Here is a 26,388-nt window from a genome sequence, read left to right as displayed (position 1 = left end):
AATTTAGATATTTCAGGAAAATATTATGTAGAATAAGTAAAATTCGATTATATGAGTTCTCATTTCATGGTTTAAATGCATGTATATTCTCATTGTAATAAATAGAACAAAGGTGAATATTATGTTAAATATTTTAATTATAATAATAATAGTAATAAAACACTTGGATCTTCTTCAAAATTCGTAAATGTAATTATCCTAAAAGAAAAAATTAAAAACTATTCCACCGAGAATGGTGATCACCAACCTTACGGGCAATATTATGGCATAATAAGTCTACAAATATACGTACCATTAATTTCAGAGACAGGAAAAAGCAGGTTAGCAAGAAGAGCCAAGAGTCCTTGTATTGGTCCTGAGGCCGATTTGCCTACCATAACATGTGGCCTAAAGTTTTTTGTCATTATCTTTGCCCACGATGTTATGATTATTTCTTGCTAAAGATATTTAAGAGAGACAAATTATTGACACATGTGATTTAAAATAAAAAAAGATATTTGTGCGAGTATTAATTATCTCATTAAAAATAAAATAAGAAATTTGAAATGAATTATTAGTTCTACCATTAAAAAAATAAATTATATCAATCTAACCACATATAATGATTAATGAGAGAGATATAAGTAGTTAGAAGCTAATAAGTTTTTCAAAGATGTCCATGAGAATTTTGCATCTGTTGTTAAATTGCATCAGAAAAAGGTTAAGTGCAGTACGTAATATATGGAACGGGTACAGCAGAATCCAGTAGCTTAGACCCAAACTCTGTATGTATATTAAAAAATCAACTAAAAATGTACATATGAAAACTGTGAACCAGTTGCACAAATAAGTTCTGAGAAACAAGGTAACTCATAAATTGCAATTTTAGAAAAGGAGAAGGAAAATGAATACTGAAAACTGAATCTCACACCTATAATCAAAGACTCAACGGTATTATATGCCATGGTGGTAATTTACCTACTAAAGACAGTAGGTGGCATGCAACTGCTACACATGAAAAGATGTAAGGTAACCCCGAGCATTCTCAACGAGTATTATCATCTTGCACCTTCCTGAAGTCATCAACCAACTAAAAAGAGGGGAATGGTTTTCCGACCTATAACAGAGTGCAAGAAAATTTCAAAATTTCCAGATATATACACACCCAGAATACATAGCTGATCCAGGTTCATATTATACAGCAAAGTTCTACAGTAATTTATCTCATTTGCTAACTAGTATCTGGCAGAATAGATACGTTATGTACATGTGTGGGAAGACTGAAAGATCATATTCCCAGAAGCAAGTAGAAGAGCCTTATGTACATGTTACCGAACAATATATAAAATCACCACTTGCTTAAAGGCTCCCAAATAGTTTCTTATCATCAGATCACACCTGAAGCAAGTGAAGAGTGGCTCAAACACTTCCCAGACGAATCAAATGGTACATGCTGCTTTCTATATATTAACACCTCTCATACACAGCACCATCATGTCTGCCCATCCCATTAAGATAGGAGATGTGTTACTCATTTAACCTGTACACTTTGTTCTAATAGCCAGCCAAATCAGATCATTAGTTAGTTTCACCTTGAAAAATGACCTCCAATATTTCATCATAACCCTTTTAGACATAGAGGTAAAATTATGATATTAATCATACAGTGCATCTAGTAGAAATGTGAAAAGCCGAAGTGAGTTCCACAAGAAAAGGCCTCATAACCGTGAACGGCGGAAGATTTTGATGGCATTTAGAGGTGAATCCTTACGCACTGAGGAAAATGGTTGGCCTTTTAAGGAAGAAGTACACTTAACATCCCAACCTTCAACATTCTTAGGAACACAAGCATCAAAAAGGATTTGGCCAAGCACAGTGTGTGCACTTAAACTGGGATTTGGCCAAATAGGCAGATTTTTCCTTTCGGAGGAGGAGGAGCCAGAATCACTAACATTATGACGGTCAGATGAGCTTGGCAAGAAAAAGTGATCCTTTGGTCCCCCTGCAACTCTTCTAAAACTTCCATTCGAGTCAGCTGCTGCATTTTGGAGGTCACAAATCATGTGAGATATTTCATCATGCATATCATCGAAGCCATTTCTCTCTCCTAGTTTCCTAATTCTGCTAGAGAAAACTGAAGTTGCCTGAGCAAGTAGTTGATCTATAGCAATGCTGTACTGGATGGGATCACTCTTGTACATGCCTGCAAGATTACGATAAATGTTTGACGCACACGTTCAAAAAAATGTAACTCAAACAAAACTGGAACCAACAGTATATCTGCGGAGTAACCGGAGAAAACCAAAAGGGATGCAAGCGCTAAATACAGAAAACAGTGTGTCAAAAGAACAAAAATGCTGAAACGCCGTAATGATATGACAAGAATGGAGTAAAGCAAGAGACTAATGTACAACAACTGACCTACGTGACAGGAACTCTTCCACATTATCATTTTGATATCTGCCCCCATGTCTTGCAAGCTGTGAGCAAATTTACATACAGATTGATATGGTGCAATATCATCATTTTCTGAGCACAAAACGAGAAAAGGGGCCCCAAAACTCTGCAGGGGAACAGGATAAATCAACTAGGAGGGATAACATATTAGGACTTCCAAAATGACTTCCAGCTAGTTGAAACTTACAACTGAGGAGTAAAGAGTTCGCCAATACTCAGAACGCTGGGATCCAAACCTAGTTATGAATAGGGCATCTAATCCAGAAGTAAAACCTTTCGCAACCATAGACAGTAGCTGTGTGGAGCCGGGGAACTTTAGAATTGTGGGAGGCACAGCAAATTGTGCTCCAAAGTCTGCAGTGAAATCAACAGGACAAGAATCATAAATTTGACCTGAGATGCAGTTAATGACCAATTGGCTGTCCTCCTGCAAAAGAGTGAAAGATTCAATAAATAGTTAATGCGATCAATAATTTATCACAGGAATATGGATCTCTGAATACATAGAAATATATGTATTCCAACCTCACAGCAGATTCAAAGAATTGCGTACCAGATTAACTTGAGCTTCAGATCTCCCTTTAACAATCTGCATCAACGGGAAGTATTAAACGCATTGCTCTCCAATAACAAAAGACCAAGGACTTTATCCTTAGGTCAACATGATTTGCTGGTCAAACCCACAAGACACCTCAACGAGGTAGCAAAGGGGATGCAAACACACAAAAAGAAAGAATGCATTCAACCAGAAGTACATCGAAAAATCTTGTGAGTGATTGTCGAAGTCACTATACCTGAAAAAACTTATACATGCAGGCCTTAGAACCACCAGAAAGAGCTGCCACAACAACTGGACAAGGCCGACATCTTAGCTCCTAGATATTTAAAGATAAGAATGTTAGAACATGAAAATGGGAAATCTGGGCCAACAAATTACTGATCTACTGCATGTTATGACTATATCATCATAATCCCATCACCATTCATAAATTAGGTTTCAAGATTCCGTCGCATACAGTCAACAAAACCCTATAGGACAAAGTATATAATATTAGCAAAAGCAAAGGTAAACAGCTGACCTCGACAAGCTCTCTCAGAAGAGAATATGCCAGTGATGTAGCCTTCTCAGTTATGTATCTGCATAGATTATTCACTGCTCAAACTTTTGAACTATCCACCAAAAAAAAGGAACAAATAATATCCATCGGTGTACACTGTTCATGATGCAACATTAAAACAAGAAACAAAATCCAGGTCATGATATATTTGCAATACAGGAAACCAGAAAAGAAATCAATATATGATCAAAATCAGCTTGATGCCAATGGCTGTATAAGCATCAAGAACAGAGATGCATTACACTCAAATTCCCCCCTTGTTGATCTTCAATTGTTAAAAATTTCCATTATTACCAAACACACGGTGCCTCTTACTAGAACGTTTAAATCATACTGCTGCCACATGAGAATCACATAACATCTCCACCATGCCCATCTCCTGACCCAAGGTTTATCTATTGTCTCCTTCAATCACATAAAAGATAAAGATAATCCTTAGCCTAAACTGGCAATCCTGAAATCAATCTTCAGCAGTCCAACACCAAGTGCATCTCAACTTTCGAAGTTCCAAACCAACAATAGTCTTGGCGGAAGTTAGAATGGCAAGACACAATATACTTGCTTCCTAAAGAACCACAGATTTCATCTGAAGAAAGTTGCAAAAGATTAATCTGCTAATGTACATCATCGAACTCTCTATTTCCTATCCTCGAAAAGGTTTAATGTGATGCCACTAAACTTACCAACAACAGGAATTACCTGTGTCCATTAAAACTCCAGCATGCTCCATTGCATAACCACAATTGTGAACTCAAATCTAAATTAAGCTACTTAATACTCTAAAGGGAAGACTACTAGTCAAATACAAAATGCGCCTAATGTTCCCTGTATCAGGAAGATAACTAATTTATGTGATGTGAACTCACTAAACAATCAGATCTAAACACCTTACCACTGTATGAATACAGACTCAATTTTCGATAACTAAATATGAGCACTCAAACCAATTTAATTTAACACAATATATAACCACTAACACCAATTTCAATACTAAAATACGACAACTGAAGCATATAGTCCATACTGATAGGCTAGCATGCATTTGTAGTCATTAGATATTCTCCTAATCTAGCTTTGAGGTTTACTTGCAAAAACGCAAAACAAATGGAATGATAAAACCACAGATAGGTCAAAATTTGCACAATCACTCTCCTAATCCGAAAAAAAAGAGTTCAATTGAGCTTACAGGGTAGCGAAATCGGCAAGGCAGACAAGAGAGCTCCAACCAAGAGAAGCATAAAGATCAACATAGCTCTTCAATTCAGTTTCCTGAATTGAAACCCAAGCGAAGATTATCACAATTCCTTTGACCTTTTCATTGGAATTCCTCTCCCAGTAAAATCTTCCACCGTCTATTGACATGGCCGATAGAACAATAACAAAATCAAGAGGAGGAAGGTGAATCGGAAAGTAGAGAGAGATGAAGGTAGAATGTGGGTGGTGTAGTTGGTGCAATATCGCACATGTGCCACCTCAGATTGTCAGCACGCGTTTAGGATGATTATCCTCCGCCACTACTAGAAAAAGTCAATAATGCCGTCGTATTATTATAAAGCTGTGATATCTAAATGTATCAAAAAATGATGACGTGGAAATTATGCTAATCAATATATACTCGGATTTGGATATGATTTAGTATTATACTTACTTCCCTAAATGCGGCTGAAACAACGAAGGCTCAAAAGATAATCACTTTATTTAGTCTTATAATTATAATTAAGAAATTAAGAAAAACACATAACAAGGTATCAAATCAAGCATATTCTTCTCTGTCTGAGAATAAGTTGCTATCAAATTAAAGTTTATATTATTAATCCATGTGTATCTACAATATCCAATTTTGATATGTCAAACTCGTTCCATTATAATTTTTTACTTTATCTTTCTGCGCCAATTATAATTTATATGTGATATTGTTTAATTAGAAATAAAATGTAAGGGGAAGATGATTTATATATCGATGATGATAGATGAATTAATGTATCATATACAAAGGTAATTGTTATAGTGTATGCTATTTGTAGATGATACAATATTGATTGATATTGAGATACGTGGCGAAGTTAACGATAGATTGGAGGATTGGAAATAGACCCTAGAGTTCAAAGGATTGAAGTTGAGTAGTGTACTCTAAGTGCAAATTCTGCGAAATAACTCACATGGCAATATGGGGAAGTGAAAATGAATACAAAAATCATCTCTATGAAGTTCCAAGTATTTTGAATTTTTAATCCAAGAAAATAAAAAGATTGATGATAATGTTACTCATCATATATCAATGGGGTTAATGAAATGGTGCCTCACATTGACTTTTTATGTAATAAAAATGTGACACCAAAACTTTAAAGTAAAGTTTTATATACAAAGTTATTGTTAGGCCAACCATCTTGTATTAGATGTAGTTTTAACTGGTCAAAAACTCGCAATCCAAAAAAATGTTGATAGATATGTAGGCATATTATGAGAAATATAATTAAAATGAATATTCAATACTAGGTGGGAGGCCTTCGTGTTGGGGACAAGATGAGGAAAGCGAGCTAGAGTGATTTGATTTATGTATGTCCATAGAAGAAGAACAAATATATGGTGAGGTATAGTGGACATGAAAAGAGCAGAGATAGATTATAAAAGTACTAAAAAAAGGTGATTAGACAAGATATGATATACATACACTTTATCGAGGACATGATCCTAAATAAGAGAACTGTTGATGATTAAAGTAGAAGATTATTAGTAGATAGTCGAACATTATTTAATTACTGTATGATTATTATTTCCCTCGAGCATCATATTTTCTTATCTATTACTTCATATTGTTTTCATACTTGCTTTTTCGTGTGTTCTTACTCAAGCCTAGATCTATCGAAAATAATATATCTATCTTTTACAAAATAAAAGTAAGATTGAGAATACACTTTTTATTAGACCTGACCTATGGGATACTTGTTTGTAATTACAATTTCTTAAACATTCTCTAAATACTTTAAAACTTTTTGACATGAAATTTCTATTATACAAAGTTTGAATTGGTATATATAAAAAAAAATAAAAATGTTGAGGTGGAGATTATGACAGATTATTGGAGTAGAAAAAAAAATGGATCACCATTGCAGTGTGTTAGTCTATTTGTAGGGAGGAGTGTGGGCGCAGGGTTACTGGCACTAGCTTCAGCCGAAAAGCAAATAAAATGTTTACTGCTCACTCCACTAATATAAATGGTCCCCAACCCCTATACTTTTGTCTGCTACCTCTCCATCAGCACTGAAATCCATTTTTATGATCATACTAAAGTGAGAAATTCGAAACTAAACTGTTTAACCAACCTTCTTATTATTTGATTGATCCAATATTATTATACTAACAACATTCCCTCTCTATTTTGAATGCATCAGATCCAAAGCACATGGAAGTCAGCTCACCCCCACTCCTCCACGGCACGTGCACACCTCCCCCTACACTAGTAATTCAAATTTGTGATAATGCTACCAAGTCTAATTACAAAAATAGTTTCAAGAATATTGGTTCATGTATTTTGTTAAACAAGGTACACTTCACATGTGATTGGTGGATTTTTCTTGCTTGACACAAGGGTCCCATGGAAAGGTACATACATACATTTGCTTTCTGTACTTCTTCCCACATTTTTCTTCCTTTTTCCTTATATGGAGTCTCTTTTGAAAAAGAATAAAAAAACTTTATGCCAACAATCACACAGATCAGCAGCAAGCCAAACAGTGAACCCAATTAGTTCTATAAACTAGCTTCCGCCTTTCTCTATTCTTGGAAAATTTTCTCTGTTTTGTTTTGTACCTTACCAGTTTTGATCTCCCAATAAAATGTTCTAACAGTTGACTATGTCCTTTTTAACTGTCTTTTCCAACTACTATATTTCTAGAGTAAAACAAAGCTAAATACTTGGAGATATTCAAGATTACAAGACAAAATATCTATGAAATTAACTAGATCCCCACTCCACCAACTAGCAAGTTTAGCAAACCAGACATATTCATATTTTTGTGGCCGGTGGGCAAATATCATTTACTTCTTTCCTTTAAAATAGTATGCCCATCTCTTCAGAAAAAATAAATGACAAAAATCTTTAAATGGATCGATCCACTAAAGTCCAACCAATAGTCATATGCATGCCCACATTTCCATGAAAGACGCGCTCTTCCTTCTCCAACCAAAAAAAGTAAAAAAGACAATTCAATTCGCACTTCCAACAAGAGGAAAAAAAAAAAAAAGCACAGGCATTCAACATTTACACAAATTTGTTATCCTTTCCCCTTAAAATAAAGCCAAAAAAACGCCCAAATAAAACAAACAAAGTGGGCAGACAACACAACAATGCTAATTTTTATAGTTTATGTATTCAAATTGAAATTCCAGATCGGTCACCATCTTTTCCTGCCCAACACAGATAGATAATCACTGGCTCGCACAGTCAGTCTCAGTGTACTTTTTACCATCCAAAAACAGAACCAAACAGCACACATTTTTTAATGCAGATAGTTCCTATTCATGAGGAAGGTTGCAAAATTGCAGAAACAAGGTTCAGTTATAGCACTACTAAAACCAACAAGGCTTCACATAAATAGCTTCTTTACACAAATATGGAAAGACGAATGGCTGTACACCGATAAAGCTAAACTAAGCTGAAACAGTAAATAGTAATGCTGATCTAAAACTAGAAATGGAAAGAAATTTAAAAGGATCAGAGAATTGGATTCCGCCCCTTCAGCAATTGTACTCTCATCTCTATTTTTCTTCATTCATTTATTCTTCGAGGCTTCAAACTAACCCACTGGTAACGTCCCTCTAAGGGAGCGTCCTTCACGATATCGTAATTGTACCTGCAAGCACCATTACAAGGAAATCATTACTAGCATATCCTTTTTTTTCACCTTTTTTTGGGTCACACTAAAATGAGCCTGTGCAGTGTATGTTTACTTATCATGCGCACCCAAGCTTTTAGCACTTACTTTTCTGCGAATCTTTTTTGTTCGCGCTTTTCCGCTGCTGAAAAGAATTCTTCGATCTCTGCTTCTGGTGGAACCTTCGACGCAGACAGCTGTTTCCTGGGAGCACTGGCAGACGAAGATGATTTTTTGGTTGTCGTGGATGATGACTCCATATCTTCCGAGTCTCCGCAATGCTCACTAGGTGGATTCGGTTGATCAATTGGCTTGAAATTTTCACTGCTCCAAAAAGAAAATTGAGAAATCAACGATAAAAAAAAATAGATAAACAGAAACGCTTTTCTCTACATCTAAACACACGTAAAAATAACAATTATATAGAAGATGAAATGAACTCAGAAAAATAATGGAGTTATGGTTTCCAGTTGGAGAATGAAGAGACACTCACAGCCAAAGAGCAATTTATCACTTCAAATTCTGAAAGAAGAAGAAACGTATAACAACGTAATGTTTACCTGAAACCGCCGTTAAAAGAAGCAGAATTGTCCGTTCCGAATTTCTCGGCCTGCCACAATTCAAATTTTAAACCCGAATATCTTTTGAATTTATTCAAGCAGTTATGGCATATAAGAAAAGCGATTATTTAAATAAACAATAAATTTGAAGTAAATGCATTCTTGCATTTAACCTCACCTTCAGATCTAACGATTTCAAAATACTCTTCATCATAACTTCACCAGACTCGTAACAACTCGAACACTGCGAATTCGTCGGAATATGAACAGACGTTACAGATGTAGCCGGCGAAGCTGAATTCTCACTAAAATCAACGTCTGTAACAGAACCAAATTTTCTTCTCTTAGTTGAATAGCTCATAGAACAATTACTCGTAACCTCCTCCTCCACATCATTATCTCTTATTCTCAAACCTCCATTTCCAAGCTCCGTCACCTTCATCCCACCATTGATTTTCTCGCATTTCTTAAGAAACTCTCCCATGGTAGCTTTCATGTATTTACATTACATTAGAATGAATAAATATGAGTATATAAAAAATATGAATTTACCTTGGAATGAAAAAGTAACAGTCTCTTTCCGTCTCTTTCAACTAGCAGTGACAGCTGAAATTAGTTAGAAAGCAGAGTAGGGGTAAATTAGGAAATTCAAAAGTAGATAGATTTAATCAACGGTGGAGATTAAATTAGGCGGTTACGGGAAGAGAAACATGTGGTCCTAGCTCCGTTAACGGTGACAGCAGAAGCACATGGCAATGCCGTTAAGAAGATCTGGCCGTTTCATATGAGAATGATTACCGAGAGATAGACGAATCAGGGATTGACACGTAAGGAAGCAAATTAACCGGGTGATGCCGGTTGTAGTAACCGGGAGTTAACCGAGTCGGGTTAGAAAGTTGGTTACAATTAGGCAGAACCGAACCGTACAAATAAATTCATGCAAATTGTTTCCAAAATGCCTTTCTGGTAAAAAGCAAACAGTGCTTTGTTCATCAACTCTATTTTTTTAGTTTTTAAAAGAAAAATTAGTTTTCTTTCTTTTCAACTTCTACTTGTTTTTTTGAGTCTCAAAGTACTATTTCAAAGTACTTAGTTATGTTTGATGGATTTTTCCCCCTCTTTTTATCGTGACAAGATTAAAATTTCCAGAGGACAATTTATTTACAAGCATGAAATCTTTAATTATTTATAAATAAAATGTGAAAATTAAAAAGTATCGGTGTCATAATAATTTACAATCCAAAAGAAATTATGTCAAAGCCAGACTTATCTAAATTTTAAAATTTGAAAGTTGTCATATAATATTAGAGAACATAAGATACTTAATAAATTAGTCATTTAGACAATTTAGAAACTTATGTTCATTTACAATATAATTATATAGTGAAATTTAATAAAGATAAAATATAAGTAGATTATAGTATTAAAATAATTATTGGAGGCTACAATAATATAATTATTTTATGTTTAGTTCTTGTTTGGTCCAAATAATAGAATACATACATGCCATCACAATTTTCAAGAGGGGGAATTAATTTGGAAGTTGATGACACACAAAATTCAAACTCTCTAAAAGATGTGCTAAGTTCCAAAATTGTTCCTTCTGGAAATCTTGTGCTAATGTATAACAGAAGAAACTTCTATATCATTTTTTTATTTAAAAAAAATAAAATGGAGTTATATAAATGTGAATATTCATACTCTAAGGATTAAATAAAAGAATACAAGGAGTGTCGATAAATGACATTTTCTAATAATGGAATACTTTAGAATACTTCAATTTTGGAAATCCTCCTCCTATACCAAATCTTATTTTCTTATACTATATCCAATAAAAAAAATTTTAACATAACGACAAAAAACAATTATCAGCTTTAAATACTGGAGAGTTGTTGGATGATTCATACATACTTGCAAGAATCGAATTTTTTTTTTCATTTATTCAAGTTTTTGGGCCATCTTATGTTTCTTTTTTAAGAGATTCTCACGTTATAGGATCGATTTTATTACGTTATAGGATTGATTTCGCTTAAATAAAAGTAGCTCTTCTTTTTTACTTTTTTGAGTAAGCCTTATTAAATTTTTTTAACATATGGGATAAATAAAAATTTTCTCTCATAATTGTGAAAGTAATTTTGTTCATGTAAATTGGCACCATGTATTACCGTAGAAAATATTCTATTTTATCATATTGTAATGTTATATTAAATATAATATTGAGTTTGATTGTTATTTATTAATTATTAAATTCATTATTATGTAACGACAAAAAAACTCATTATTTAGCAATTGATTTGGTGCATAGTTGCATTATTACCTCATTTTTTTTCTTTGTTTATTACTTAATAATCCTATTCTATTTTTTAACTTATCATTTTCCTATAAAAAATATTAGAGTATGCGATATGATACAGATTTCTTAGCTCCTCCACGATCTTTCAATATATCGATAACAATGTATAAATAATTCAAGTTAGACGAGAGGTAGAAATGTAATTTTTAAAAAAACTCTTAACCGGATGTCATGGGATTAAGGCAAGTACGTAGGTACATTATAATAAGTTTGAATTTATAATATGGCAAATAGGTTAGGTTATTAGGTTTGTCAAAAAGTCTCCATCCATGCACGATTCATATATGTTATGGCACTAAATTAATTTTGGTATAGGACAATATGTGTAAAATGGATAAATTAACTCTCCTTATTGACTTACACTCCAAACTTATTTTTTCAATTTTTAAATCTTCAATTACTTATAGTACTACGACATAACATAACAAAAACATAAAGAACCATAAGGACGTACGCTATTGAATGTTTAATTTGAAGGTATCCAATTCGAGAAATTAAATAGGGAGAAATAAATAAAGAAAAATAGAAGTAAAAAGCACTTCTCACTACATTTTTTTATATATATATATAAAAAAATATCTAGTAGATATGTAACTCGAGTACTCAACAATTACAAGGGAATCTCACCGGTGTGGTCTGAGTACGCATCATGTATGTAGATTTTACCACTATCACGTGGAGATAGAAAGTCTGTTTTCAAAAGATATTCGACTCAAATTAACTTAAGCAAATCAAAAAATTATTTCACGTGTCCATTTTATAAAATAATTTTTATAATCGTGACTAAGATCAGCTTACACACGTCCTATCAACATAGATACTTAGCTATCATATAAATTGGTAAATAAGTTAATTAGGAGTCTTTAACAGAAAGGGAAAAAGAGTGCCTAACAATCCTCATGTAAGACAACTATTAAGTTATATAAATGTGTATCGAGTTAGTTATAGATAGATGCCTTAACGCAAACATCAATGGCCCATTTCAACCTTACACCTTTCCATTTATACTTCTTAAAATTTGTAGTAGATTGGAAGGCACATAGGATTCCCCAATATTGATAAGTTAAGGGGTGTGGCACATATCAAAGGAGTTATGTGTAGAGAGACAAGGCCCCCTAAAAACAAGGGTAAATGTCTCTTTACATCTATTTTTTAACTAGTTGTCTCCACATGCCATATGTGGAGGACCACCTCATCTTTTTACTACCCAAGAATGGATGTAACAATTCACAAATATTTTGCTATATACTAATATTGAGCTACAACATAACATGAAAATTTATGCTCAAACAATGAGTACTCCTTCCAAATTGACTAGTGTTTTACCTACTCTAACCTTCTTCCTTTATCAAATTAAACAACATGAGCCAAACTTTTAGAAGTTTTATTGCTGAAGGAATGTCAGGTACAAAGAGACTCTGAAAGCGTGACATATGCTAATACTCAGGGTTTCAAGCAGTTAGAAATAGTACAATTAAGCTAAGTTGAAGTAGAAATGCCTTGTAAGTATTATTAGAGAACAATTATGGTTGGAAATTCTACATCCTTAGGAGTCGTTCGATAGGAGGTATTAATTATTAGATATAATAGTCAAGAAAAATAAAATGCAAGATTATATTGTCTTGCATTTGGTTAGAGGTATTAGGCTGACTTGAAATAACTTATTCTTGAATAACCTAATTCCAACCAAACAACCACCGGGCGTTTGCAATAGCAATTACAACCGATTTGACCGTCCTGAAATAACTTATCCCAAGATAACGTATTTGCAACCAAACAACCACCGAGCATTTGCAATAGCAATTCCAATCGATTTTTGACTCGCCAATAATAAACCCATATTCTACCTGTAAAAAGATTGAAATGAGTTAAAAACCCATTGGGGTCTATTAATATCCAGCTGAGCTAAACTGTACCACTTATCACACAGACCAAACAATGGCTAAATGTAAAACAAATTCACTGACATAGTTTCTTTCTAACTTATAAAGGTTAATTATACCATTGCAAAACAACAAGTATCTTGAGACTTTTTTCTTAAACTTAAAAGCAGATAAATTGATCGGTTAAAAAACTGTAATCTTGAGACTTTTTTCTTAAACTTAAAAACTGATTTTTTTGCCTTACAAAGCTTCTGTAAAGCTAACTATGTTCTCAAGAAAAAAGAATTGGTATTCTTCCTGATTCTCTAGTCTTTTTTTTCCCCTTCTTGGCTTCCTTTTGTTTAATACGGGATTGAGGATTCTAACAGCAAATAATGCATACAAGCATTTTCCGAGAAAGACTTGATCAGAATCAGAGTGCTTTCTTGACTTCCAAGAAGTTAGAACGCTCCTTGTTGGCTGCCTCAACATCATCTGGTGATGCTACAGCAACAACCACCCCTTTATCTTTAACTGCCTCCATGACGTCTCCAAATTTCCTGAAATCTTCCAGACTATTGACGGAAAAGAAGCATGATTAGTATAAGTTAATACAACTCATATGGAAGAATGTGAAACTGCTTATGCACAACAGGTATATAATTGCAAATTTGATTACTAATTTTCAACATGTTCTATATTGATCTTTCTTTGCATTCTATGCTGATCTAGACTAAGAGTTGTCTTGCATTGCTGATCTATGTTTTAGTATACTTCAATAATTTACAAGTTAAATGATCTCATCATCCCTAACTTTAACATGGAACATTTTTGTCATAAAGTAACAGGGGCTTATCAAGTGAAAATGAAACAACATAACAGCATATCAAATTGGGGTAAGTTTACTCAACAGCCAACAAATAGTAGTAATATTATCAAATGGACCACGCTAGTTCATGATATAATAGATCATTTCAGCAGCTGAGCAGTGCTGCATAGAAAAGCACCAAACTATACATGTGTGATGTGTCATACCATATATGAAAACAAAATTCAGATGAATTTGGCTCTACGTTTAGATCTAAAATAGAAAATGCATACATATCAGCCAGAGACACCAGTTACACACATGTCATACCATATCATGGAAACAAAATTGCACTTAAATTTAAAACTATGTTATATCTAAAAAGAGAACTCAAGCATATCAGCCAAGAGGAAAGAGGTGGCTATGGCATTTGCTGTTGCTAGAAAATTATGTACTTAACGTTACTTGCACTCACTTATTACGTATTATAGATCAATATTTAAACTAAATACAGAAAGGTTCAACACTTTTACCTTGTTGATAATATCTCCTCACGTCTCCTTTGTCTTTCTTCATCTGTTACTCCCAGTAAATATCGTAATAAACTGAGAGCATGAGTGAACATCATTAGATTCAATACAAACCAGAGAACATTATACCATGAGCAATGTCAAGAATATTCTCAATTAGCACACAGACTGGACAGACTATAAGGTCAAACTATTACTCTTTCCTCCAGAGATTATAGATTGACAAACAGTTGGACATTGGCATATTTAGATGAAGAAAGGATAAAGAAGAAATTACTAACTTGAAATCCAATCCTAAAAGTCAAAAGATTTAAATCAAGAAAATAAAGTAATAGTAAGCAAAGTCATAGTAAAATACAACGATTTTTCTAAATTATATGTGAAATTGATCCTCATGTGTTTGGTAAAGAGAATAATCTTATCCTTTGAGAATAATAACAAATGGATTACGTTCATTGGAATATGAAAATGTGACTAATAGGTCCGTATAGCCCTATAAAAATGAAAAAAAAAAAAAAAAATTGTATAATTTGCACTTCTTCAATTATTATCTTGCATGTAACCAACTGAACTCCAATTGTTCCTATAAGTTAACTCATGGCAATCGTTATCAATGGATTCCAATGGATATTGATTTTTGCAATTGCAAATAAACAATAAGCTGATTATCAAATCCCTATAGAAAAGAAAAATTTATTATCCTCAAACCAAAGCCAACTACTCATAATTTTGGTAGTTCAAAATATTTTTTTTTGCCTCCGTATTAACAGTTCTATAGACCACTTTAACAAATTAAAAACAGATCAAGCCTAACTAATCTGAGAAAACACAAAATGCAGGCCTACAATAAGGGCGTCGTGAAGAAAAAACATTGACAAGATATTTTGTGTGTACTACCAAACAGAACACCTAACATTTACGGAATTAAAAGAACCCTTCCCAACGCACTCCATCAGTACTAAGGTAAATACAGAATCAGGTTCAATATTAACAAAAACAAAAAGAAATTTTAATTGAAATGATCTAGCCTAGCGAATTGATAATTAGAGAATGGAAGCATAGGAAGATGTTCTTGCACTCGGAGAGTAATATGAGAGCACAGAATAGGACTGGTCATCCACTTACCTACTGTACCCTTTGGCATCAGGCAACTGGTAAGAATCTACATCTCCAATAGTCCCAATAATTGCCTTTGTGAGTGCATCATTATCCATTTCAAGTTCTTTAAGGAAACTACTGGTTCCGTCATACACATCAAGTGTCTTCAATAAATTTGGGTCTCGGTAGGATAAAAATGAGAATACCCCTGATGAGCCAAAATCTAAGATGTTAGCTAGAGAGACTTTGGACCTGGAAGTACATCTTCAGATAAGATGAACACAAAACCGTACCTGAATGGGAGTCAAAACTACAAAATCCTCCATAAGCTCCACCACTAACACGTACACGATCCCAGAGCCATGTATTACTTGTATAATTAGAAATAACATAAGCACTGCCTTTAAGCTCATAACCAGCTTCATACAGATTAGCTGCTTTTCCAACATAATTCACCTATAAGAAGTATCCCCTCAAAATCATCAGCTAAATTTCGACAGTGAGATAGTGTTAAGGTCGAACAACAAATCTTTAGGAGACAGCTAACCTGAGTAGGAACAACAAAAGCTTCATTTGAGCGAGACAACTGTGCATTCCAAGCAGCTGGCTCCACTAGAGATGTGCTTGGAAGCAAATCAAGAAATTTGCGAATATGTTTCTCCACGTTGTTGAGATTCTTCCCATCAGCTGTCAAATTTATCAGACACCCATTCTTGGAAAGTAAAGATTTTCGGATCTCCTCAAGGGATGATGATATTTGGGACCAATCCTTCTCAACTTGGTCTTCAAGAACCTTCAGAAATTCCAAGTAGCTGCGCGCGCACACACAAAGAAAGAGGGGAACGGGTAAATTATGCTGTTCAAATATTTACATTCTCCTTTTTCTATATCAGCCAAAGCTGGCCAATCAGGATCAATACGTAGGTATCCAGAGGGATAGGCCCATTGAAGATTGAAAATTTTGTCCAACAACCATCATTGGGGCAAAGTCATAAATATTAAAGGGACAAAGTCATCTAACCTAACACCACCCATTTGTTCAGATATCCACCCTGCAACGTTAAGCTTAGCACCCATCCTTGCAGCAGCAACGCTATGGCCACTGCCTCTTAGACGATTCTAGAACCAAAAGTTCACGAGAGAAAAAGTTAGATTATACACCATGCACATTCATTTACAATAGCTCTTACTGTTCCAAGACTGCATGTATGTATACCTCCATTCTCGATCTGCTTTGAGAAACGAACTGCTTGAAACGCTTTTGGTCATCAAGCTGGACATCTTGAAGAACGCGGTTGATCTAACAAGAAACAAATTGACAAGGTCTTATCAATAAGAAAATGGCTAGACAAATTACAAGCTTCATAGATATCTACTACCACCAAGTCAGAGCATCAGCTCATAGCGAGAAAATGGTTCATACTACCTTACATTCAGTATAGTTGGCATGATTGACAAGATCCATTAGTAGACTTGGGACTAATTTCTACCAAACAAATCCATATACCAGATACTGTATGTCAAAGGAAATCGTATAATCATGTTCGATACTTTATAAATATGATTAAGAGGTCCAAATACAAGCAAGATTTACATGAAATCTCCGTCCAGGTTGCAACTATGATTTTATGATATTGTCTTCCTTCCTATGCTGGTATGAGAAATATGATGCTTTGCTCAAAATCAAGGTTTAAATCCAAGACTTGAAAGTAAGGAAAGTATGTCTCTAGAGCTTAATATGGCCCTCATCTCCTCTTTAATTTATCCAAGGTAGAACTCATAAATTGAACCAATAGGAGACTCTAAATATATCAGAAAATGCAAAGGGATAAGTAAGGTTATATCATGTTGGCAAGATGCATAATTCATTTAGCTTCCTTGAAGTGAAGGAAACAAATTGAGGAATAGAGTCTGGAGTTCATCAAAGGCCAATAGTTCCACATAGCAACATGCTCGGCACAAGTTTATAATGACTCTAAATTTTTCAAAAAAAGGCAAAGGGATAAGTAAGTTTATATCATGTCGGAAAAATGCATTAATAACTTAGCTTCCTTGAAGGAAGGAAATAAATTAAGGAATAGAGTCTGGAGTTTGTCGAAGGCCAATAGTTCCATATAGCAACATGCTCGGCACAAGTTTATGGACAACACACACCATCACTTTACTAGCCAACTAAGCACTCTCAATCTAAAACTTACCTTATACAGTCCTTAAACCACTAAATGAAAATCTACACAAACTGTACTGAGTCATACCCACTATATGGAAATCTACACAAACCTGATCATTTTGAGGAAAGCCTACTTGTATGCCAAAAACAGTAAAACATAACAAACACCTTTTCCTGTTAAATTTTAAGACAACTTTGACAGTTCATTGGCTCCAAATGTCATCACAACAAAGACCTTGAAACATAAAATTACCACCCCTATTCACATACAATTACATCACATCATGCTTGCTATAGAGTGGAAGATGATCATTTTAAAGCTATAAATTACCAAAAAACTGATTTACCAAGTAAAATAAATCTTCTGTACGTTGTGACATGGCTTTGCCTCGAACTATTATCTTGCTACATGGCTCCACCTTGCCATGCACGGATGAGGTGAAAGGATAGACTGATAGCCCTCCAGTTTTCCTTCCAATTAACTGGTTCAACTGCACAAAGTCTAAATCCTTTGTGCCCATCTCCAGCAGAGACTGACTGTCAAGAAATTTTGCACATCAGAATCAAATAATCTTCGATTCATGAACTCACATCTCACTATAAAAAGCTAGGAATGGTTTTACACAACCCCAAAGGTTAAAAGATGCATCGGCCTACTAGGTCATCATAACCCTGCTCCTCCTCAAGTTGAGCTTCACCATCATCAGCTACAGCTAGTCCTTTCAATCGCACAATGTCAAAAATTTCTAAAGTTAAAAAAAGCTACCTAAACACACTTCTGAGAACCACAAAGCGTATTCTAGAGAGATATGAATATGATACAAAAGTTTCAAATAATGCAGGCAAGAAACTGGAGACCTCATGAACAAACAGGGATAGACAGAAGGATGGGAAAACCCACTACCGATCTACTGAACAAAGTCTCGAGAAGAGAGAAGGCAAACAAGACTTGGGTTTTATCAGAACAAGGACCACTATAATGCTTGAAGATAGCAATGGCTTCTGATAGAAACTTGATGCATCTCCCTTCAACTCAAGGACCAATGAAGCCTATACAATATACAATCATCAAGTTCAAATAACATATCAAAAGAATATGAGACCGCAACTACTGATCCAGTGAGGATCTTCATGAGTGTAACTTTTACTATGCCATACCTATAAATTCTAAGTTCATTTATTTCCACTGTTTGTTTCACCACCCTATTAGAAAATCTCTTTATCCTTTCCTTTTAGAGAACAAGAGCCGTCACTGTAATAGAAACATTAATAACTAAGCAGTTCAGCGAAACATATTACCAGAAAAGTGGGACTAATGGTAGCAGCTCTTGCTTCAATGAGCTCAAGTTGAAGACAACTTCAGCATAAAGAACATCGTTTGTGAAGAGGTCGTGCTTCAAAACTTTTACCCCATTGATGTCTCCAATCTACATAAAAGGTCAAACAAGATGCTCTAAAATGGAATCTAATTTAACCGAATTAAAGAAAAGAAAAGAACAGGGTAAGTTGTGATTACCTCAGTTGGAACTAGGACAGGTTCTCGAGGAATATCTTGTAGAGAGAGGCTGGGAACACTCTTTAGAGCTTCTGGCGGGTCAGGAGTTTCTTGCTTTAACCGTAGCTCATGTGTTGCTCGAGCCAGTTCAGCAAGATCCTCTTGGGTCATGCTTGCTTTAACTTTATCCAGTGTTTCCTTTTCTATTTGTTCTTCACGAGATGCCTTCTCTGGGTCAGGCTGAAGAAAAGAACAATCATATTTAACAGACACCAAAAGCACATATCTTTTCAAAGAAACAAAATTAGAATTAACGATAATAACCTGCATCTCAACCGTTACACGGTGTGGATTCCTCAAAATGTATTGGTCCATTAAAGGAGCAAAAACAGCTTTGGAGCCTTCCTTAGCTATTCTGGCTTTCAGGGCCTCCAAAGGCTTCTGATACTTCAGTGGTTCAAATGGATCCATGTCATAAACCCATTTCCCCTAGAAGAAACATCAAAATGAAAAAAAAAAAAACATCCATTACAAAAGAAGGGAAAAGAAAATGCAAGTGATGAGAATCAAGACAAATGATAGACTAATCAAAGTTCTATCGTACAATGGAGCGGAGCATCAATGCTAAACCACGTGGGAATGAGCCAGTGTTATTTTCTCTAAGAGAAAATTCAATTGTGTTCATTGATGCCTCCACGGCATCCGAATCAAAACCTTTCTCAGCTAAGCCTTGTAGGGTGCTCATAATCAATTCTTCAACCTTTTGAATGTTCTCTTCTGAGACACCCTTCAACCCAATGCTAAACTGAGGCTGAAGGAGCTCATCCTCAATCCCTCCACCAACAATAGCATCTCCTAAACCACTTTCTAGCAAGATCTTCCTCAAGGGAGAAGCTGGAGTTCCCAAAAGCAGATGATCCAGAAATCCTAGGGCAAGCTCAGTTTCCAAATCCAGTGGCTTGTCAGATAGCAGCCAATTAACGCACACCATGTGCTTCTTTTTCAGGTCCCCATCTTCCCCAACGGGATATTTTTCTACAATCCTGACCGGCTCCGAGAATAGTCTTTGTGGTTCAACTCTTGATTCGTGTGGAGCTGAACTAGCATCAAACATGTTCAAATACTCTGCACGTAATTACACACATTATTTGATAGGAACATGAGATGCACCAGTTTTCATGACAAGCTTCAGGGTTCTAATATAAACTGAAGCCATTACTGGATAGAACAAATACAGCTGGACACCATGTAGACATTCACAAATTTGTGTGCATATTTATGCATGTTAAGCTTCAGGGTTCTAATATAAACTGAAGTCATTACTGGATAGAACAAATACAGCTGGATACAATGTAGACATTCACAAATTTGGGTGCATATTTGCATGTTATACTTATTTATTTCTATTTCTATTTCCTGTTAATTTAACTTTCGAAGAACTCCCGGGATTTTTGACAGCCAGTATATTGTTCAAAACCGACCGAGAACAAAGAACAAAAGTTGGATAAGTACATGAATATAAGCTCCAAAAAAAAGGTACAGAAAGCGAACCTGCGACATAGCAATTATACTTTTTTTGCAAATTTAATGACTCAAATCAAAGGAAAACATGGAAACAATCCCTGACCACATAGGGGTCTGATGATAGGCACTACCAAAATAACATCTGGGGATAAAATAGAGGGAAAAAACCAAGGACACAGTTAACAATGGGGCACATAATAACTAGATAGAAGATTGGGAACATGCTTTTCATTACCTTGGAAGTCACAAATGCTTCTTCCAATGTGTCCTTGTTAATCTTGATTGTACTAGAAATGACACACAAAATAAATAATGTAAAACATGTCATGTCCCCCAAATTTTTAAAATTTTGTGTAATGATGTCCATATACTGTTGAGCTATGTGCAAAAAAATTAGAATAAAATGAGGCCTCTGATAGGTGTATGTAAAGTTTCTGAGATTGGAATTTCAACGATTTTGTAATATCCATGTGTCCTTTAACACATCTAAAAAGTACATGAGAGTAATGAATATCCGAGCCAAACCACTGCTCAACAAGGATTCCTAGTATAGGCAAACCACAACAATTAACACTGTTCATGTTCATTTGAAATTGTAAGAGGCAAACGAGTAAGTACCACTTAAGATCCGCAGACGTTCATTTGGGTCATCGTCTCCATAAAACCATATTCTTGCATTGCTAGGATGGTAAAATTTTCTGTGGAACTCCTGCAAAAATATAGAACAGAAAATACCAGTCACACTAAGAGGCTAAGGAATTAACTCTTAGTGGCAGACATACATGTTAGTTAATTAGTCACGACTACTCTCCCTTTTGCCAGCATTACCAAGTAATAGGTGTAGCTTGAAATATTTTAAGAAATATTGATGCATCACTAACCTATTCAGTAGATATGCATAGTTTCAAATTGCAGTTGTCTCATTATGCATCTTCTTTTCTTTTTGACTCTTCAAAGCAACTATATATACGGCTCGGTTACAATACACGATATTTTTCCAATGTGTAACAACATCCAATTAAAGGACTTAACTCATCCAATAATTTAACTTAACATTTATACATGAACACCAAAATATTCACCACAATAAATGATGAAAACTGTGGTGAAAGTCACCATCAGAACCTTCCAGGAAAAACCTTGGTTATCGAAATCTAATGGAAGGTTAATGTCTTAAAAATGATCAGAAGGAATGGACACGAATGAAGAGGTGAGATGCCATCAAATAAGCCACCAGAAAGAGAAAGGGAGGTAAGACTTCAGCCAACAAGTAGTGTAAGACCGTTTAGTGATAGCTGAAGCTACTCAAATCTCTACAAAGATTGAAGAAATTCTAATACTATGTGTATGAGAGAAAAGAAGATTTTAATTGAATACAAAACATCTATGTATTGGTGGCCGAACATAATACATATAATATTGTCCATGCAGCACAATCTCCAACTTAAGAACTTAACTCTTCATATATTATAACTTAACAATTTAACATTGAAACTTAACATTCTAGCAATCAACAAAACTTGCAACCATTTCAAAAAAAAAAAAAAATCAACGTAACCTTTTAGACCAGGATTAATTTAAGACAATGGAATCACTACAATGGCCAAGGTATTCTTCCTGATACCCAAGTACTGACATCTTACACTAAAAACCATGATTTCATATGTCCTTCTAGGTGCTGTCAAAAGCAAAGCGTGGAAGCACCAACAGGTTAGCTAGTATTAGTCTGGTAATTGGCAAAAGTCGTGTTAGTGAAGAAGGTGTACACGAACAAAACATACACACAACCACACACACAATGCTAGAACCAACTATAATAAAAAGTTAAAAACAGCATTGTTACCATTCTTAGAAAAAACTGTAAAAAAGACGACCATATGGACAAAGAATCTACAAAGCTACTACTTGTGTAAAACATGTGAAGTAAAACCATGTTAAACTCAAAACCACTTTAATTTTTGTAACTTACAGAAACAAATAGTTTTAACCTCTATTCAAATGTAGTGGCTAGATATCTTATAATAACTTTTAATATCTCTAGCAATTTTTTCATAACTTTGATCAAGAATAAGTATATTAATCCATCTCAATGCAGGGTCCATAGATTAGCTATCTAGCATTTGTAGACACACACCGGTTCACCTTAATGCTTGTAGTGAAGCGCTACCTTACTGAAGCAAAACATCCAGCTTTTTCTATGCCTTATATCAAGGTTTCTGCACGCCTTTACAAACTGTGATCCTTCTAAAAGCCTCGATAAATATTTGTGTGATATCTCGACCTTGTATGGCCCAAATCATGTTGCTAAGCACACTTCATTTGAGAAGCTTATGGTTTCTCACCTTGAAGATTAAAGCCCGCAGACCCTAGATTCTAATGTGTTCAAAACCCATGAAAACAAGATGAAAACAATATGATAAAGAACAGCCACATCTGCACAACTTGATTATAGAATGATGACAATTCACAAGCCATTTGATGTGCATGGAGCATATACAAACTTCTACATAACTTGTAAGCAAGAGAGAATCATTGAACATCATAACTCTAGCTTCTAGCGTACTTCGGCAGCTACAATATGACAGTTAACCAGATAAGATATGATTTATCAGGCACCAAAAGGTAGCAGCTCAAGTTCTCTCTTCGCAGTTGAAAATACAGGTGCACTTATAAGTTATAAAACATCAATGAAGCTACTGTATACATGAAGCAAGTAATACAACCACAAACAACTCTGGCCCACAGTTTTCAATAACATCCAAATTCAACTAAACACCCTCACAACAAGCATGACAAGAAACATTGGGAAATACTACGAAACGAAAATGGGAAGAATCCAAGAATTGACATAATCATGTCATGAAGAAAGATTAGCATTGTATGATTGTAATAACAAAAACGTGTGAATGCTTTGAAGTTCTTTTTTATAAGTGATCTGAATATTTTGAAGTTCACAATCCTTGAAGAACAAGCAAAACTAATGGGAAAGAGACTACCAACCTTAAAATCCTCAAAAGAAAGGCTAGGAATCACTCGTGGGTCACCACCACTGTCAACACCATAGGTATTATCAGGAAAAAGCGCCTGTAGAAGACATAAGTCACTACTTAAGTAAACAATAGTTGGTAAAAATATAGCACCACTTCTATTTTGTGGAAGAAACACATGAATTGAGCTATTGAGTAAAGAAATATCTGAAGTGTATTGGCAGCATCAAATTACAAATCCCTTACATGAAGTATTAGCCATTTACACTGTACACAGCTTTATGATGTTCTCTTTGAATTGACACAAGACTTAGAATTCCAGAACTTACTTTCCAAGCATTAAATTTGCTTTAAGTAAATATAATATAAAACAAAGTACTCACCTTGTAAAATGCACAAAATATTTCTTTTAATACATACAGTTATTCACTGTTCTTAAATCCTTCTGAGTCCACCTTATTTGTTGAGCTCATGCACTAAACTACTTTTTGGTCTTTATGCAATAAACCTGGTTAGCATCTATATGATTACAAGCTTGATATGTGATAAGATATTCACTAATCCCGTGCGCACCTTTTAATCAGGATCCGGCAGGATTTTAAATTATTGAATCAGTTAAAAATTGGAGTTTATTAATTGATAGCACTTCTACAGCTAATTTCATTAATTATATCCGATCAATAAAAATTGTTATATCTAATAAAAACACTCAGCAATAACAATCAACCCACATACTCGCAAAGATATAAGAATACTTCAACAATTTATCAGCTTGTCAGCCCTTATACAAATGTTTGATGACTATCTTAAGTGTGGCATCCATACCTGCTGAGAAGTTCGTCCCAGTAGATTATCAGGCTGAGAATAAACTCCCTTCATCTCATTGAACACAACCCCTGAAGTTTTATAAAAACTTTTAGATATGCAAGGACAAGCTGTGGATGCACCACTATCCATTGGGATTAAAGAAAAAGACAAAAAGAATTGTTGGAAGAAGCTGCTGCAGAATATCAATATAAACACAAGAAAAAGAAGTTATCACAAGAAAGAAACAGAAAAAAAAAATGACTCAAGAGGCTTATGGGGGAACCTTTAAAAGTAATTTCATCTGAGGGGTCATTCAGTTCATAATGCCAACCCTCTTGTTGAAATGTTTGGAAATCCTCCACACATTTAGGGAAAAAGACAGCATCTAAGTACACATCAACCAGGTTGTAGAAATCCTGTTTAGAAGAGATAAATAAGAATGTATTAGATGGCAAACTTGTAGTTCCATAATAATATTCAACACGTGATGTTGTCATAACCTTTGTATTTGTGGACGCCACAGGATAACATGTCCTATCTGGATATGTGAAAGCATTCAGAAAAGTGTTCAAGCTTCCCTTCAACAGTTCAACAAATGGTTCTTTCAGGGGATACTTTCTTGAACCGCACAGTACACTATGTTCTAATATGTGAGGAATTCCAGTAGAATCTTTCCTGCATTAAAATTAAGTTTTCAGGCAAGGGCTGTTACTTGTTTTCCATAAAGCAAAACAGAAGTTAGTAGTATTATCAAAATCTTGATTTCCATTTGACAAGTAACTCCTTCTTTGTCTTTCTTGATTTCATTACTCAAACGAATAAAGAACTAATCAAGAAACAGATTGTTCGCGTAACATAGCAAGAATTTATCAATAACTCATCAGCGAAATTTATCAAAATCTTGATTTCCATTGGCAAGTAGCTCTGTCTTTGTCTTTTTTATTTCATAAATCAAGAACTTACCAAGAAACAGATTAGATGTAAAAAATCAATAACACATCAGCCACATTGAAACTCTAACAAATCAAGAACTCATTAGCCGCATTAATAGATAAGTTGTCCTTATAAGCACACTATAATACGAGAAGAGAAACTTACGGAGGTGTCCGGAAGACAACACCGAAAACTTTATTCTCATCGTCATTGGAAACCGACATTACTTCAGCGCCTGTTTTCTTGTGTTTATACAATACAGCTTTAGATTTACACTCATCAATAAACTGCTCAGACACTTTCTCGAACCCGAATTTCTCCGCAACTTCATCATCAGCACCAAGAAACTCTGAAAATTAAAACAAGAAAGACTCAAAATTAGACAAGAAAGAGTCAAATTAGAAGATAGCAATGGTGTATTCATCACCTTGAGATGATTGAGGGGAAGAAGTAGCGATAGCTCGAACAGATAAAGGGTAAAACTGTCTTTTCAAGTTGATTGAAGATGATATTCCGCGAACGTTACTCCGAACAAGTGAACGCCGGCGTTGAAGATTCTGGAGTAAACGGTGTCGTCTAGCTGAGTAAGAAGCGAATCTGTGTGAAGAGCGTGAGAAGATTCTAGAGAAAGCGAGAGTGGAAGTAGAAGATAGAGAGCGAAGAAGCACCGCTCTCTCCATTGATGTCTTGCGGAGAAAGATAAAAGAAAGGAAGTGTGTGAAGAAGAAGATGGGGTTTATGGTCAGAACGATATACTATATAGAAATATCAAAGGGGGTTTTAGTAGTGAACGGTCTAAAATGAATTTTGGTTATTTCCAAATTTTCGTGTTT

At 34.8% G+C, this 26,388-nt stretch overlaps 3 protein-coding genes across 4 annotated transcripts; all 3 read right to left on the bottom strand.

Annotated features, from left to right (window-relative positions):
- Nucleotides 1–1,117: 1,117 nt before the first annotated feature.
- Nucleotides 1,118–5,120, bottom strand: LOC101251130 (uncharacterized). The gene is made up of 7 exons (XM_004230771.5): nucleotides 4,741–5,120; nucleotides 3,516–3,573; nucleotides 3,231–3,311; nucleotides 2,990–3,025; nucleotides 2,624–2,863; nucleotides 2,401–2,542; nucleotides 1,118–2,182 (listed from the first exon to the last, which is right to left on the bottom strand). The coding sequence occupies exons 1-7, from the start codon at nucleotides 4,914–4,916 to the stop codon at nucleotides 1,698–1,700; spliced, it is 1,218 nt and encodes a 405-aa protein (XP_004230819.1). The 5' UTR covers nucleotides 4,917–5,120; the 3' UTR covers nucleotides 1,118–1,697.
- A 2,785-nt stretch (nucleotides 5,121–7,905) lies between these two features.
- Nucleotides 7,906–9,570, bottom strand: LOC101250843 (cyclin-dependent kinase inhibitor 7). The gene is made up of 4 exons (XM_004230770.5): nucleotides 9,167–9,570; nucleotides 8,989–9,038; nucleotides 8,537–8,752; nucleotides 7,906–8,407 (listed from the first exon to the last, which is right to left on the bottom strand). Exons 1-4 carry the CDS (start codon nucleotides 9,482–9,484, stop codon nucleotides 8,323–8,325), a joined length of 669 nt encoding a protein of 222 aa, XP_004230818.1. The 5' UTR covers nucleotides 9,485–9,570; the 3' UTR covers nucleotides 7,906–8,322.
- Nucleotides 9,571–12,825: 3,255 nt separating this feature from the next.
- Nucleotides 12,826–26,388, bottom strand: LOC101250549 (presequence protease 1, chloroplastic/mitochondrial-like). Of its 2 annotated transcripts, XM_010316967.4 has the most exons (20): nucleotides 25,983–26,388; nucleotides 25,721–25,904; nucleotides 25,123–25,297; nucleotides 24,906–25,038; nucleotides 24,641–24,711; nucleotides 23,829–23,912; nucleotides 21,447–21,537; nucleotides 19,909–20,429; nucleotides 19,629–19,793; nucleotides 19,326–19,544; nucleotides 19,109–19,236; nucleotides 18,157–18,346; nucleotides 16,856–16,939; nucleotides 16,661–16,758; nucleotides 16,187–16,451; nucleotides 15,933–16,095; nucleotides 15,667–15,847; nucleotides 14,545–14,616; nucleotides 13,607–13,778; nucleotides 12,826–13,188 (listed from the first exon to the last, which is right to left on the bottom strand). In XM_010316967.4, the coding sequence occupies exons 1-19, from the start codon at nucleotides 26,233–26,235 to the stop codon at nucleotides 13,637–13,639; spliced, it is 3,219 nt and encodes a 1,072-aa protein (XP_010315269.2). In that variant the 5' UTR covers nucleotides 26,236–26,388; the 3' UTR covers nucleotides 12,826–13,188; nucleotides 13,607–13,636. The 2 variants fall into 2 exon arrangements, with proteins under 2 accessions (XP_010315269.2, XP_004230817.2); XM_004230769.5 differs by lacking the exon at nucleotides 12,826–13,188 and having other exon boundaries at nucleotides 13,285–13,778.

This window comes from Solanum lycopersicum, chromosome 1 (genome assembly GCF_036512215.1).
Source record: "Solanum lycopersicum chromosome 1, SLM_r2.1".
Lineage (NCBI taxonomy): Eukaryota > Viridiplantae > Streptophyta > Magnoliopsida > Solanales > Solanaceae > Solanum > Solanum lycopersicum.
This window is presented reverse-complemented; position numbering and strand designations above follow the sequence as displayed.